The sequence below is a fragment of the Saccopteryx bilineata genome, chromosome 6 (assembly GCF_036850765.1).
Source record: "Saccopteryx bilineata isolate mSacBil1 chromosome 6, mSacBil1_pri_phased_curated, whole genome shotgun sequence".
NCBI classification, from domain to species: Eukaryota; Metazoa; Chordata; class Mammalia; order Chiroptera; family Emballonuridae; genus Saccopteryx; species Saccopteryx bilineata.
Genome location: NC_089495.1, coordinates 30,594,199 through 30,612,140, shown reverse-complemented (window position 1 = coordinate 30,612,140; position 17,942 = coordinate 30,594,199). Strand labels below are relative to the sequence as shown.

The window sequence follows — 17,942 nt, the reverse complement described above, 5'->3', positions numbered from 1 at the left end:
AGTCCAGAAATAAAACCAGATATATATAGTCAAATAATTTTTGATAAAGGGGCCAACAACACACAATGGAGAAAAGAAAGCCTCTTCAATAAATGGTGCTGGGAAAACTGGAAAGCCACATGCAAAAGAATGAAACTGGACTACAGTCTCTCCCCCTGTACAAAAATTAACTCAAAATGGATCAAAGATCTAAACATAAGACCTGAAACAATTAAGTACATAGAAGAAGACATAGGTACTCAACTCATGGACCTGGGTTTTAAAGAGCATTTTATGAATTTGACTCCAATGGCAAGAGAAGTGAAGGCAAAAATTAATGAATGGGACTACATCAGACTAAGAAGTTTTTGCTCAGCAAGAGAAACTGATAACAAAATAAACAGAAAGCCAGCTAAATGGGAAATGATATTTTCAAACAACAGCTCAGATAAGGGCCTAATACCCAAAATATACAAAGAACTCATAAAACTCAACAACAAACAAACAAACAATCCAATAAAAAAATGGGAAGAGGATATGAATAGACATTTCTCCCAGGAAGAAATACAAATGGCCAACAGATATATGAAAAGATGCTCATCTTCTTTAGTTATTAGAGAAATGCAAATCAAAACAGCAATGAGATACCACCTCACACCTGTTCGATTAGCTGTTATTAGCAAGTCAGGTAATAGCAAATGTTGGAGAGGCTGTGGAGAAAAAGGAACCCTCATACACTGTTGGTGGGAATGTAAAGTAGTACAACCATTATGGAAGAAAGTATGGTGGTTCCTCAAAAAACTGAAAATAGAACTACCTTATGACCCAGCAATTCCTCTACTGGGTATATATCCCCAAAACTCAGAAACATTGATATGTAAAGACACATGCAGCCCCATGTTTATTGCAGCATTGTTCACAGTGGCCAGGACATGGAAACAACCAAAAAGCCCATCAATAGATGACTGGATAAAGAAGATGTGGCACATATACACTATGGAATACTACTCAGCCATAAGAAATGATGACATCGGATCATTTACAGCAAAATGGTGGGATCTTGATAACATGATACGAAGCGAAATAAGTCAATCAGAAAAAAACAGGAACTGTATTATTCCATACGTAGGTGGGACATAAAAGTGAAACTAAAAGACATTGATAAGAGTGTGGTGGTTACGGGGGGGAGGGGGGAGTGGGAGAGGGATAGGGGGTGGGGAGGGGCACAAAGAAAACAAGATAGAAGGTGACGGAGGACAATCTGACTTTGGGTGATGGGTATGCAACATAATTGAACGGCAAGATAACCTGGACTTGTTATCTTTGAATATATGTATCCTGATTTATTGATGTCACCCCATTAAAAAAATAAAATTATTAAAAAAAAAATGGGCAAAAGAAGGCCCTGGCCAGTTAGCTCAGTGGTAGAGCGTCGGCCTGGCGTGCAGGAGTCCCGGGTTAGATTCCCAGCCAGGGCACACAGGAGAAGCGCCCATCTGCTTCTCCACCCCTGCCCCTCTCCTTCCTCTCTGTCTCTCTCTTCCCGTCCCACAGCCAAGGCTCCACTGGAGCAAAGTTTGCCCGGGCACTGAGGATGGCTCTGTGGCCTCTGCCTTAGGCACTAGAATGGCTCTGATTGCGGCACAGCGAGGCCCCAAGATAGGCAGAGCATCACCCCCTGGTGGGCATGCCGGATGGATCCCGGTCAGGTGCATGCGGGAGTCTGTCTGACTGCCTCCCCGTTTCCAGCTTTGGAAAAATACAAAAAAAAAAAAAAAAAAGGGGGGCAAAAGAAATGAATACACACTTCTCCAAAGAGGATGTACAGATGGCCAATAGGTATATGAAAAAATGTTCAACATCACTAATCATTAGAGAAATGCAAATTAAAACCACAATGAGACATCACCTCACACCAGACAGAATGGCACTCATCAACAAAACACAGAATAAGTCCTGGCGAGGAGGTGGAGAAAAGAGAACCCTCCTGCACTGCTGGTGGGAATGCAGACTGGTGCAGCCACTGTGGAAAACAGTATGGAGATTCCTCAAATAACTAAAAATCAAACTGCCTTTTGACCCAGCTATCCCACTTTTAGGAATATACCCTAAGAACACCATAGAACTGTTCCAAAAGGAGAAATGCACCCTCATGTTCATGGCAGCATTGTTCACAATAGCAAAGATCTGGAAACAGCCCAAGTGTCCGTCAGTGGACGAGTGGATTAAAAAGCTTTGATACATATATACTATGGAATACTACTCAGCCATAAGAAATGATGACATCAGATCATTTACAATAACATGGATAGACCTTGATAACATTATATGGAGTGAAATAAGTAAATCAGAAAAAAACTAAGAACTATATGAATCCATACATAGATGGGACATAAAAAGGAGCCTCAGAGACATGGACAAGAATGTGATGGTAACAGGGGGTGGGGTGGGGTGGTGGGGAGGGGGCGTGGAAGAAGGGGGGAGAGGAGGAGCATAAAGAAAACCAGATAGGCCTGACCAGGTGGTGGCGCAGTGGATAGAGCGTCAGACGGGGATGCAGAGGACCCAGGTTCAAGACCCCGAGGTCGCCAGCTTGAGCGCGGGCTCATCTAGTTTGAGCAAAAGCGCACCAGCTTGAACCCAAGGTCGCTGGCTCCAGCAAGGGGTTCCTCGGTCTGCTGAATGACCGTGTTCAAGGCACATATGAGAAAGCAATCAATGAACAACTAAGGTGTCGCAACCCACAATGAGAAGCTAATGATTGATGATTCTCATCTCTCTCCGTTCCTGTCTGTCTGTCCCTGTCTATCCCTCTCTCTGACTCACTCTCTGTCTCTGTAAAAAATAAATAAATAAATAAAAAATTTAAAAGAAAACCAGATAGAAGGTGACGGAAGACAATTTGACTTTGGGTGAGGGGTATGCAACATAATCAAATATCAAAATAATCTGGAGATGTTTTCTCTGAACATATGTACCCTGATTTATCAATGTCACTACATTAAAATTAATAAAAATAAGATTAAAAAGAAAAGATCCCTCTTACTCTAACAGCCTCCTTACAGGGTCCTCTTGCCTCAATCTAAATTCATTATGCTCCAAGGTCTGACACACCACTGATCTCTTGGAATTTGTCTCTGGCATACTATATCCCAGATTACAAGTCTTTATTTTTGGTTTACTTCCTCATTTACTGAATCATTACATTAGATTTCCTAAGAAATAAATAAATAAAATATAAACTTTCTGATCCCTTAAATCTCTGAAGTGCTTTTATTGTGCCCTCTCACTTGATTGATACTGTGTACAGAATTCTAGGTTGCGAATCTTTCAGAAACACAAAAGTACTGTCTTCCAGAATCCGGTTCTCTATCTCATTCTTTTATATGTGACCTATTTGGGGAGGGTTTTTTTTTGTTTGTTTGTTTGCTTGTTTTGTCTCTGCAAGCTATTGGGATTTTCCTTCACAAGTATTTTCAAATTGCATAATTTCCCACTTTTTTGTTTTCTTTCTCTAAATTAGAAATTTCAATTATTTGAATTTTAAAATCTTTATTTGAGTCTCGCAGGCCTTTATCTTTTCTCTCACGTTCCCATCTCAGTCTTTTTGTTCAGCTTTTTCAGAGGACTAACTTTCTCCAAAAACTCATCTACGCTTCAGTTATGTATGCATGAAGGGAACGGAGTCCTAGGGTTATGAAGGGCTACAGGCCTCTTGTAAGAGGACGACTAAATATAGTATCAAAAATTTTATTTTCTCATCTCCAACCTAGAGAACAAGGCAAATGGTTGCTGATGCTTTGTTGACAGAATAAAAGCAGCAGACAGATAAGAGAAGGGCCTAGCTTCTCCTTTAGTAGACTAAAATAATTCTATTTTCAGTCTCACGCTTCACCCCACTCTCACCTATAAGCATTATTTCCAAAGCACCAACTTGTTTAGGGTTCTGCAAGGCTAAAACAGCCTTCTTGTTCACATGCTGCCAGTGTGCACTGTAGGATGCAGGTTCTACTGCTCTCACAAACTTCTTTCTGTCCTCTCTTGGGTTTTCAAAACATGTGGAAATCTTTGGTTACTGACAAAATCTCATCTAGTTCCCACTTTGGTATTTATTCCCTATTTATTCTTCTATATTCTGAGAGGATTTGGCAGTCAAAGAAGATAAAGGAATAATACAATTCACCATTTTTAATGGATTTTTTTCCAATTCCAAAGTATTTTTACTCTAAACTTAATTTGTAATAACTGTGATAATTACTTTTATGTGTTCACATATATGGGATACAGGTTGCCAAATATGTGATCAAACATCATTCCGAGTGTCTTTATGAGGGTGTTTTTTTGGTGGGTTGAACATTTAAATCAATAGACTAAATAAAGCAAACTGCTTCCCTAATGTGGATGAGCCTTATCCAGACAGAACAAAAACACTAACCCTCCCCTGAATAACAGGAAATTACACCTGCCTGCCTGTTTTCAGTCTGGGACTGGGGTTTTCCTGCCTCTTGAATTAAAACCTGTTTTCCCTGGGTCGTGAGCCTGCTGACTTTCAGAGTAGAATTACCATCAGCTCTCCCAGTTCACAGGTTTCTGGACTCAGGTTAAAACTCCAACACACCTCTCCTGGATCTCCAGCTTGCCAACTGCAAACCTTGAGCCTTATCAGTCTCCTAATAATCATATGAGTCAATTACTTATACTAAATCTCTTCATATGCATGCATGTATATATTCTTCCTGTTGGATTTGTTTCAGTGGAGAACAACAACTAATGCAGATATTGAAAACTAGAGTGATTCTAGAGAAACAGGTTTTAAGGATGAGTTTTCGGAATTGGTTCCTGGACTTATTAAATCGGCTCTTATACCTGATTACATTTAAAGACATTAATAACCTTATTTTCAAGAGTAAAAATAATATGCCATGGCATGAAATGGCGTTGGCAAAATATCACTGTTTCTTCCTAATCAACCAGTTATAAGAATCAAGATAGGATACTTTTGAACATTTTTATCAAACTAAAAAATATGAGATTGAGTGATTACTCCTAACATCACTGGACAAAGTGGGGAAAGAAAAGGATTAGCTCAGAAATCTGAATTCCCAGCTCAAGCAGGGCATAAATGACCTGAAAACTTCTATGAGTGCACTAAAGAAGCACCTCGTTTCCTGGAGCAGCAGGGCTGAAATCTGAAAATCAAACTCAGAATCTCATCCTGCAACTGGAGAGATTATAGTGCAAGTCGAACTCCCAGGCTCACAGGATACCTACTATTAAAGTGAGGGCACTGACTGGGAAAGAATGAGATCTTAAAAACTGGAATAGGGCTGTGTAGGAAGACCCTGGTGAAGCAGGGGACACTGGAGTCCTGAAATGATGAGTCTTCTTATTCTAAAGAGAGGCCTTTCCACTCCCAAGATAAGGGAGAACTCTAATAACCTCCTTTGTAGAAGCTGCCATGCAAGAAAATGTTGATTCTCCGGACTAACCCTTACTAGCAGTCTTTGCTTTTAGGCCTATGACTAGATTCAACCACCGGTAGGTCCCTAAATATGACATACAAAGTATAATGCATGCAGAAGTGTACTACTACACACCAGACAATCTACATGAGTTTTCTAATATATACAGACAGTATCCAGGGAACAGGTATGGGAATTGATATTAAGGCTGTAGGATAATTCTGGAAGGAACACAAAGTTTAATCAGGCCAAATTTATTAATATGAGCTTACTACATAGAGATTCTGCATTTAACGTTGCAGAGCAGGGATTTACAAAGTACTGTAACAGCTTGTTGATCCATTGCTTGAAAAATAGACCAAATGGTAGCCCATGGTGAGTGAGTTGAAAATACTGGATCTGCCTTGGTTTAACATAAAAAAAATAATTCAAAGGCTTAAGGATGCTGGAATGTTAGAGGGGGTTTGCATTTCCGATATTACTCAGATGATCCAAAAGATACACCTTTTAGCATGACTGTGGAAAATAAATTCATGAAGGGACCCCCAGAATCTTTGAAGACCTCTGTGATCACTCTTCTCTATAGACTAGACCTTACAGTGAGAACTATGGTTACTGAATGAAGAAAATGAAACAGAATGAAAGTATTTGGATCCTAAGGTAACAGAGGCCAAGTGGCAGCCCTCAACTGTAAAAACCAATGAGAACAGAATCAGAGCAACAGTCAGAATAGTCTGACTCTAACAGACCTACAGTGTTGGATAGTTAATAATGGTGTTCCTAAGAGTGAAACTGATAGAAAGCCTACCAATAAATTGTTACTAGATCTGTATAAAACAGAAAAGTTCTAGGTTGAGTGAACAAAATTCTAACCTAAATAAAAACCAAGTCACTACCTCTGGATCAATCCCAGATTTAAGCCATGTTACAGACCCAGAATCCATTAAAGGAAGAAGATGGACCCCTTCAGAAAAAATTCATGTATAAAGCAGGTCAGGCCATTCTTCCTTCCAAGCGAACTTCCTAGAGAACAACCTGGTGAACACTCCACTGGAAGTATTTTCTTTCACCACCATCCTTCAGTGATGTTCCAGAAAAAGGCTCTAGTGCTGCAGCCATTCACTTTATTTTCAGAGAGTACAAACTTCCAGTTATAAGGTGGATAAGTTCTGGGTATCTAATATTTAGCATGGTGATTATAGCTAACAAGAATACATTATATACTTGAAAGTTGCTAAAATAATAAATTTAAATGTTTTCCTCACACAAAAAAAATGTTATTTATGTGAAGTGATAGATATATTAACAAACCATATTGTGGTCATTTCACAACATATATGTGTATCATATCATCTCATAGTACATCTTATATTTATATATACAATGCTATATGTCAATTATATCTCAAGAAAGCTGGAGGGAAGGCCAATAGGGAGAAGCAAAGATGAAAGATACAGAAAAAGAATTGCAGAAAGATTATCTGGGATTCATAGTTTCAAATTTCTTTATTTGATTCTGTATTTTGAATCAATACATTTCCTGCCATGCTTTTTTTGGTCTTAGCTAAGATTTTGAGACTTAGGAATACTGACCATAATTCATAAAGTAAAATTTCATAAATTCAAAAAAAGTTTTAAGTATTCAGCTTCACTGGCACAGAGATTCCAGGAATATATCTAAAGAAAAATTCAACATTACCAGTATTTGCTCCAGGAATATAAACATGATTTAATATTAGGGAATTTACTGATATAACCCAGCACATCAAGAGGTCAAAGAAAAAACAGTGGTTATTTCAACAGTTGTTGTAAAATCTAATAAAATTTTAAATCTATTATTTTTAAATTCTTATTCATTAGGATTAGAAGGCTATTCCATTTAATGAAAAATACTATCTACCCCAAACTAATAACTAAAATCATATATAAGCATGGAAGGCTAGCTGCATTCCCAGTAAAGTTATAAAATTAGTAAGAAAAACACATCAATTTTTATATGAACAAAGAATATCAACACAAAATCATAAAAGAGGAATAAAAATATAGACAAAAAAATTCAACATCAATAATAATTAAGAAAGAGTAAAAAAAGCTTTATAACTATAGAAGCTAATCTTGACTATAATAACGAAGAATTAAAACACTTACTGAAAACTGGTTGGAAAGTAAACTAGTAAAAACTTTTCTAGAAATTTGGCAAAACTATATCTAAAACCATGTAAGTATGCACACCATTATAGTAGTTTAACCTCAAAAGACAATCAGGATACTCTGAAATTTTTATTTATAAAACCATTTACCTCAGCATTGTTTATAATAACTGAAGCAGTTAAGTGCATGTAGTGAGTGGCAAGGACAGGCAGAAAAATATAAGGGTCTTTTTAAAAGTAAAGAACAGAATTGGAAATGAAACTTGGTAGAAGTTGAGGTAATCTGAGGGTCCATCAGCCTTTTCTTGTGCCACATAAAAGATAATCAGTCCAATCATGTTCTCTCCTCCTTCTCTACCTACCTCTCTGTTGGTTTCTTCCACTTGTTCAATCATCCTACCTCCTTATATCTTTGCAAATGGCTTAAACTTGCCATAAGCCTTCTAGGCCTGCTCCTATATCGTGGCATCCCTCAAAGAGTTCTTATTTTGCCCTACTCTTTTTTTGAGCATGTGTGAGGTGGGGGTGAGTGGGAAGGAACAGATAGAAACAGACAGACAGGAAGGGAGAGAGATGAGAAGCATCAACTCATAGTTGCAGCACCTTAATTGTTCATTGATTGCTTTCTCATATGTGCCTTGACCAGGGGGCTCCAGTTGAGCCAGTGACCCCTTGTTCAACCCAATGACCTTAGGCTCAAGCCAGAAACCTTGGGCTTCAAGCCAGTGACTTTTGGGCTCAAGCCAGTAACCATAGGATCATGTCTATGATCCCATACTCAAGCCCTACCCCACTGTTAATTACTTTTCTTTAAATATATATTCTAAATAAAAAAGAAATTGACCTAGTTCATCTTCTCAAATGTAACCACTGGTATTAAATCAGGGGCTGGTGAACTGTCGGCTCATATCTGATCTAAACACCTGTGGTCAAAATAACAGGTAGCATAGGCAGATTTCTGGTACAGAGACTCACATGAATGTGCACGCACACACTCTCACACAGAACCCTGGATATCACGTGTGTGTCCCAGTAATGACAGACTGGTAAATTACAACACACTTAATAGAGAAGGGAAGTATGCACAGTATATGACAACATAGAAACCATAGGTTATAATATATGAAAGAAATTTAAATAGTAAAATTATAACTACTCTTAATTTTGTTCTTGTTGGCTTCATATTTTCCCAAATTTCTGTAATAAATATAGATTTCTTTGATAATCAGAAAAAAGTAATCACTTACTTTGCAGAATAATTTTTAAAATTTTACTCTGTAAATAGAAATCATGTTAATTACCTTTCCAACGTCACATCTTGTGCCTTCATTCACCATCCCAGGATCTGGAACATCTGATCCTAGCTGAAAATCCACACCCCAACATTTGGTGCCTCCACTGGGAGTCTGAATAATAGCAGGCACAATTCCAAATACAGGCATGTCTTGTACATTCTCACATTGAAGCTTTCCACACAAAGCATTCCTATAAAGATAGAAAAATAATGCAAACATAAATGCATCCAGTGTAGATACAAAAGAAAAATTATATATATATGTATGTATATATACACACACACACACACACACACACACACACACAGACTGTACTGCTACTTAACTGAAGGTAGTCTCAACAGAAAAAGTGTACGAGAGTAACAGAGATCAAAGCAGCTTATGGCAGAGAACAGCAGAGATATATGGATGCTAAGATGCAAATTAGTAGGGTACCAGGTGGTGCTGATGCTCCTTTCTTAACATCTAATCCCTCTTCACTATCTGCCTAGGTCTCAGATAAAGTCTATTTCCTATAAATTTGATGTAACTTTATAAATACTATTACCCAGAAAATAACAGAACTATATCAAACTTGCAGAATTATGGTAAGGAGAAAATTAGACAATGTTAGGTACAATAACTAACTCAGGATGCCACCCTGTCTTGGCTCTTAGTTACTTACGTAGAGACTCAATCTGTAACTCATCAATGTCCCAAGGCTGTGTGAGTTAAATGCCCCTCCTGAATCCTTTCATAACACACTAAGCACCCCTAACATCAACTCTTATGATGAGGTATTAAAATTTTCTATTTAATTGATTATCTTCTGATGCAAGCACCTACCTATACCTGCATCTCCTCTATAATATCACTATGCTATAACTGCCAAGTCATTATAGTATATTGTCTTCCAATTTCTCTTAACTTTCATCTTGTAAAAATTCCCGTTCTAGCTAGCATACATTCTTTTACTTCTTGAGTTAAAATCTATCTCCCTATACCTTTTTCTTATTGATCCCAGATCTTCACATGAGACTAACCAGATAATGTTTTCTTCTTTTAACATGGCAGCTATTTTAGGACACTTATCATGAAGCTCCTAAATACTTCACCAGGGCAACAGCCTACAATCATTTCTCATGCAACAGGGATGCTCCCCATTAAGTTCCAGTTGTTTCACTGCCTTGAAGCATAGTGCTCAGAGTGGAGCATGAAATTTCAATTATAATCTGACAAGCAAAGAGCATAATGGAGCTCTCATTTCCTTTATTCAAGATCTTGTACTTCCATTAAGCCCAAGATTATAGGCGCTTTTATGGTAAGTAACTACATCAATATGTATCTACATGACATTCTTGGTACGCTTGATCTTATAACATAACTATATAACCCCTATTTACTCTGCATATGCTGCTATTAAGTCTCCTCTTGCTTCCATTTTGCTCTAAAAAGTCAGTAATTATGTTCCAACTTTCATTTATCTTTATATCACCAATTATTCATTAGGTAACTTGAGTAAAGTGCTTAAACGTTCTAAACTTCAATTTCTTCATCTGAAAAACAACATATAAATAATAATGCCTTTCACATAGTTGATTGAAATTATATAAGAAAACCTCTAAAGCAAAGAATAGTGTAAAGCAGACCTCAGGTAACACCTGTTGGAGCCTTCCAAAATTCATGTTGCCATGATATACTCAGTGCTTCATCTATAGTCTTGGTGACATACTGAAGAGTAAAAAGAAAATACAGTTGACCCTTAAACAACATGGGTTTAACTGTACTGGTCCACTCATACATGGATTTTTTAATGAGTTCTGTAAGCTTATTTTCTTTTCCTTATAATTTTCTTAGTAACATATTCTTTTCTCTAGCTAGCTACTTTATGGTAAAAATACATATATAATATATATTACATACACAATTCAGTATGTGTTAATTGACTGCTTATGTTATCTGTAAGATTTCCAGTCAACAGTAGGCTCTTAGTAGTTAAGTTTTGGGTGTGTCAAAAGTTATATGTAATGTTTTGACTAGGTGGTGGCTCAGCACACCAAACCCTGTGTTGTTCAAGGGTCAACTATACTCAGTATATAAAAAGCTATTGTATTTCAATAAGAAAAAGCCACTTCAACAGAAAAATTAGCAAAGATGCATGAAAACAGGCAATTTACAAAATAAATTCAAACAGCCAACAAAGCTAAGATCTCTTCATTATTACATTAACCAAAGAAATTCTATTGTAAATCTCAATAGAATAATTGCTCCAGGCAATGATCATCAATGCATGCTAAAACCATCAAGTGAAACAGTGGTGGGAAACTGGATAGTCAAATGGTACATCATCATCAATCCACATATTACCTGATAATTACAATGGGAAAAACATAACTTTATAAAAGCTAGTCATCACCACTTAGTAATATTGAAAATAAAACAATCCAGAATTAATTATGTGTCCCCTTGACATAATGAACCACTTAGAAAGTAGTTCTCCCCAAAATGTTTCACCTGAATCTAATTAAGACCTTAGATTTAATTTCTGATTGAAAAAAAATTCAGGGGGTAGAGACAAAAGCAACATTGACAAGAAACTATCAAACAGACCCAGAACATGGGACATTCTAAAAGACCACTGGCCCAGTGATTTCCTCAGGTCACTATCATTGAAAAGAAAAAAAAGGAAAAAGGAAAAAGAACATTTTAGATCAAAAGAGATTTAGGACATGACAAATGCAATTATCTGATCTTTAACTGAGTCCTGATATGAAAAACAGATAAACAGATACGAAAGACAATTTGAAGACAATTGAAAAAATTTTAATATTGACCAGGTACTACATGGTACTAGAAAACTGTCCATTTTGTTAGATATAATAATGGTATTGTCAATGGCCTTTTATGTTAAAGATGACTACTGAGGAACTTATGTGGGAAGTATCCTAATAACCGTAATTTACTTTCAAGTGGTTCAGCAAATTGTACACAGAATTAGTAAAATAAAATATTAACAATGCTTTAATCGAGGATATATATGAGTATTCATCATACTACTTTTTCAATTCCTCTTAAGATTTGAAATTTTTCATTGAAGAAGATTAAAAAGATGAAACCATCTATGCAGTGAAAGAGAACACAGCTCTTCCAGTGAAACAGAACAATACAACGTGCACAGCCATGTCTGCAGTACGCACAACAGTGGGTGGGAATGGGGTGGGGAAACAAGACTATATTTTTGCATACGGAAACTCTGGAAAGACACATAAGAGGCACAAGACATGGAAGGTAGGAAGAGGGAGAAAGAGTGGAGGCATGGAAGCCACATGTTCTCCATATGCCTTTAAACATTTTCTGAACAACCACCAACAACAAAATCATTATTTATATATTCATTTAAAACAAAAATGAAATACCTGTTTGACATAAATTAGAAAAGTATTTTTAAGATAATACTCTGGCTTTGGTGAGGGAGCACTGGAGACGCAAATTAGTTAAACATACTGAAGGTCAATTTGAAAGTACAATATCTACAGAGATGACGTCAGAGTAATGGCGTGGTAGGAAGCGATACCGATAAATCTCCCCCAAAACTCAACAAGATCTTCAACCAGAAACAGAAAAACCTATCTTTGGAGCCTCCAGATGTTTCGCAATACACCTGAAGGTATGGTCGAGCGAAAAATTAGCTAAATATATAATCAAACCCCGAAGGAAATAGGGAGTAAGAAATGCTCCGCCTTCCTCACTAACATAAACAGGGCTGCTTTCACTGGGAACTGAGAATATAGAAAATAAGGCGGGCAAAGGGGGTGAATAGATCCAGGCCGCGGCACAAACGGCCGAACCAGGCTGTGGCACGGAGATCCAAGCCGAGGAAAAACTGTGCCTGTAGCAACCCAGGCAATACAAGCTAACACTCGCGCCAAACCCAGACAAAGAAAGACAAGTGGGGCAGCCATTTTCCCCGATCTCCTGGTCTGCACACACAGATAGTGGGCGAGAGACTCCTCCAAGTGCCTCAGCAGTGGGCCCTCGTGTTACCCCACAGAGAGGCAGAGTCAGGGGCCTTTGTGTGGACCGAAAGCGGAATCTCCGGGCTGCCCCAGCGCCCTGAAAAAGCCATGCACGGGGAGGGAGTGAGAGCCAATTCCAACGCTGGAACTTTCCCGTGCGGGCAGGGGTTTCACTCAGAGGGTGAGACTGCTGGCCTGATATCCTGGTCTGCGCGCGCAGATAGTGAGTGAGAGATTCCTCCGAGTACCTCGGCAGTGCATGCCCGTGTTTTCCCACAGAGGGGCAGAGTCAGGGGCCTTTGTGTGGGCCAAAAGCGAAATCTCCAGGCCGCCCCAGCGCCCTGAAAAAGCCGCACATGGGGAGGGAGCGAGAGCCAATTCCAACGCTGGAACTTTTCCGTGCGGGCGGAGGTTTCACTCAGAGTCTGAGACTGCTGGCCTGATATTCGACTGGTCTGCGCGCACAGATAGTGAGCGAAAGTTTCCTCCAAGCACCCCGAGAGTGGGCGTCCGCCCGTGTTACCAGACAAAGTGGCACAGCCACAGGTCTTTGAGTGGGCGGAAGCCCTGCTTGATTATGCTAGCAGCTCTGACTGACTGAGCCTTACCCAGAGCCCTGTGCTGAGTGGGAATAGAGTGGGGAGTTGTCAGCTCTTTGAGCCTCTTACTATCCAGGCAGAGGCAGCAGCAACCCCATAGCTGGATTATCAGGCTACTAATTGAGGAAGGAAAGACTAGGAGAGAGGCTCCAGGAACACGGACTCTCTCACTGTCGGAGCCTATAAATGCTAATCAGCCTCGACTGCCAACGAGACTGAAGCACAATACATGACATCGCCATAGAGACTTATCAACTGCAAACCTCTACCTGAGCGTGCCACAGGGGCAGAACCCGGGGTACAGAGTCACCGACCAGGAAGAGGGAGAGAAAAGAAAAAGCAAGAAGATAACCTCTCAAAATCAAGAATATTCCGCAGACTTTATAACCTATCCCATTTTATTATTTTGTTTGTTTGTTTCTCTTATCTTCATTATTGATTTTTTTTTCTCCTTCTCCAATATGGTCGTTTAACTCTCTGCCGGTCTTACTCTCTCCTCTCCTTGAACTACACTACCCATGAGTGTTACATTTCCCATTATCTTTTCATTCCTCTTCCTTTCTCCTCTATGAGGGTTGCACTCCAACACCCTTAACTCTCTCTCTCTCTCTCCTCTTTTTTCTTCTTTCTTCTTTTAGTGGTTCTCTTTTTTTTTCTCTCTCTTTCTTTTCTCCCTCTATATTAGTTTCTTCCTTTCTCCTTTATGTCTCCTCTCATTCAAACCTCAATAACGAACAAATTATCTTATCTGGGACTCAAACTTATGTTTGTGGCATTTTGGGGGGTTTTTACTTCACCTTTTTAACTCACTAGCACTGCTCCCATCCCTGGCTCTCCATTTTATCTAGTTCTTATTCCACTAAATGCAATAGTAACTTTTTAATTTGTCCCCCCAATTTCCTGTTTCCCTCTTATTCCTCTCATCATAACTCTTAGTCAACCAACACCTAAAAGCAAATCATTTTACTCTTGACCCAATTTTTTTCCTTATTTTCTTTTTCTGGGTCCATACCCCTTTTTTTTGTTTGTTTGATTTTTTTTTGGCCCTTTATTACTTCTCCCCAATTCAGGCCCTCCATTACAGGCATTGTTTGTTCTATTTAGTACAATATAATTGACAGTTCACCACAAGATTTTCTCAAGAAATAGGGGAGAGGAGAGGAGAAGAAAAAAGGAGGGGGGGAATAATTTCCTTTATTTAATTTTAATTTTATTTTTTCTTTATTTAATTATTAATTTTTTTAAAAAAACAACTCTTTTTGATTTTTTATTTTTATTTTTTTTAACTTTTTATTCTTTATTAAATCTCATTAATACTATCAACAAAACCACCCTCAGATGCCATTAAAGAAGAGAAAATCGAATATCATGGATACAAAAGAAAGAGAGGTAACACAGACAGATGAGGAAAAATCTATGGAGAAAAAATTTAATATATTGGAAACCTTGGAGCTAAACAACAGAGAATTTAAAATAGAAATCCTAAAAATACTCAGAGATATACAAGAAAACACAGAAAGGCAATTTAGGGAGCTCAGAAAACAACTCAATGAACACAAAGAATATATTTCCAAGGAAATTGAAACTATAAAAACAAATCAAACAGAAATGAAAAATTCAATTCACGAGCTGAAAAATGAGGTATTAAGCTTACCTAATAGAACAGGCCAGATAGACGGTAGGATTAGTGAAACAGAAGACAAGCAACTTGAGGCACAACAGAGAGAAGAAGAAAGAGACTCAAAATTTTAAAAAATGAGATAGCCCTACAGGAATTATCTGACTCCATCAAAAAGAATAACATAAGAATAATAGGTATATCAGAGGGAGAAGAGAGAGAAAATGGAATGGAGAACATACTCAAACAAATAATAGATGAGAACTTCCCAAGCCTGTGGAAAGAACTAAAGCCTCAAATTCAAGAAGCAAACAGAACTCCGAGTTTTCTTAACCCCAACAAACCTACTCCAAGGCACATCATAATAAAATTGGCACAAACCAACGGCAAAGAAAAAATTCTCAAGGCAGCCAGGGAAAAGAATACAACATATAAAGGAAGGCCCATTAGATTATCATCAGATTTCTCAACAGAAACTCTACAAGCTAGAAGAGAGTGGACCCCAATATTTAAAGTCCTGAAAGAGAGGAAGTTTCAGCCACGAATACTATACCCATCAAAGCTATCCTTCAAATATGAAGGAGAAATAAAAACATTCACAGATACAGAAAACATAAGGAAAATTTATCATCAGAAAACCCCCACTCCAAGAATTACTAAAGGGGGTTCTCCAATCAGATACAAAGAACAAAAAAAAACAAAGCCACAATTAAAAGCTCCAAGAAGAACACAATAAAACCAAATTTAAACTGTAACAACAACAAAAAGAAAGGGGGAGGAAGGATGGAGATTGACAGTAGCAAAGGACAATGGAGTGCAAAAGTATTCTTTTCATTACTTAAAGGTAACCACCATTGATAAAACCACCACAGAAGCACATGATTTAAAAAAGCAACAGAGGAAAGATGTATGGAATACAACCAAATAAAAACAAAAGATAGAAAAATGAAAGAGAAGGATCAAACAAGACACAAAACTAACAGAAAACAATCTATGGCCCTGGCTGCTTGGCTCAGTGGTAGAACGTCGGCCTGGCGTGCAGAAGTCCCAGGTTCGATTCCCGGCCAGGGCACACAGGAGAAGTGCTCATCTGCTCCTCCACCCCTTTTCCTCTCCTTCCTCTCTGTCTCTCTCTTCCCTTCCCACAGCCTAGACTCCATTGGAGCAAAGATGGCCTGGGTGCTGGGGATGGATTCTTGGCCTCTGCCCCAGGCACTAGAGTGGCTCTGGTCACAACAGAGCGACACCCCAGAGGGGCAGAGCATCGCCCCTGGTGGGCGTGCCAGGTGGATCCCGGTCGGGCGCATGCGGGAGTCTGTCTGACTTTCTCTCCTCGTTTCCAGCTTCAGAAAAATACAAAAAAAAAAAAAGGGAAAGCAATCTATAAAATGGCAATAGGGAACTCACAAGTGTCAATAATTACACTAAATGTAAACAGATTAAACTCACCAATAAAAAGGCACAGAGTAGCAGAATGGATTAAAAAAGAAAATCCAACTGTATGCTGCCTACAAGAAACTCATCTAAGTAACAAGGATAAAAACAAAGTCAAAGTGAAAGGCTGGAAAACAATACTCTAAGAAAATAACATCCAAGAAAAAGCAGGTGTAGCAATACTCATATCTGATAATGCTGACTACAAGACAACAAAAGTACTCAGAGACAAAAATGGCCATTTCATAATGGCTAAGGGGACACTGAAGCAAGAAGACATAACAATTCTTAATATATATGCACCAAACCAAGGAGCACCAAAATATATAAGACAGCTACTTATTGATCTTAAAACAAAAACTGACAAAAATACAATCATACTTGGACACATCAATACACCGCTGACGGCTCTAGATCGGTCATCAAAACAGAGAATCAACAAAGATATAGTGACCTTATAAAAAACACTAGAGCACCTGGATATGATAGACATTTACAGGACATTTCATCCCAAAGTGACTGAGTATACATTTTTCTCCAGTGTACATGGATCATTCTCAAGAATTGACCATATGTTGGGCCACAAAACAACATCACAAATTCAGAAAAATCAAAGTTGTACCAAGCATATTTTCTGATCATAAAGCCTTGAAACTAGAATTCAACTGCAAAAAAGAGGAAAAAAATCCCACAAAAATGTGGAAACTAAACAACATACTTTTACAAAATGAATGGGTCAAAGAAGAAATAAGTGCAGAGATCAAAAGATATATACAGACAAATGAAAATGACAATATGACATATCAGAATCTATGGGATGCAGCAAAAGCAGTGATAAGAGGGAAGTTCATATCACTTCAAGCATATATGAACAAACAAGAGAGAGCCCAAGTGAACCACTTAACTTCACACCTTAAGGAACTAGAAAAAGAAGAACAAAGATAACCCAAAACCAGCCGAAGAAAGGAGATAATAAAAATCAGAGCAGAAATAAATGAAATAGAAAACAGAAAAACTATAGAAAAAATTAATAGAACAAGGAGCTGGTTCTTTGAAAAGATCAACAAAATTGACAAACCCTTGGCAAGACTTACCAAGGAAAAAAGAGAAAGAACTCATATAAACAAAATCCAAAATGAAAGAGGAGAAATCACCACGGACACCGTAGATATACAAAGAATTATTGTAGAATACTATGAAAAACTTTATGCCACTAAATTCAAAAACCTAGAAGAAGTGGATAAATTCCTAGAAAAATACAACCTTCCTAGACTAAGTCAAGAAGAAGCAGAAAGCCTAAACAGACCTATTAGTAGAGAAGAAATAGAAAAAACCATTAAAAACCTCCCCAAAAATAAAAGTCCAGGCCCAGATGGCTATACCAGCGAATTTTATCAAACATTCAAAGAAG

The 17,942-nt window shown here is 38.1% G+C and overlaps 1 protein-coding gene across 1 annotated transcript in view; it reads right to left on the bottom strand.

The window, feature by feature from the left end:
- ADAM9 (ADAM metallopeptidase domain 9) overlaps nt 1–17,942 on the bottom strand; it is a 150,215-nt gene that overhangs the window by 44,517 nt on the left and 87,756 nt on the right. Inside the window, exon 16 of the mRNA XM_066235015.1 lies at nt 8,892–9,075. Coding sequence (XP_066091112.1) covers nt 8,892–9,075 — 184 coding nt within the window. The remainder of the gene's footprint in view (nt 1–8,891; nt 9,076–17,942) is intronic.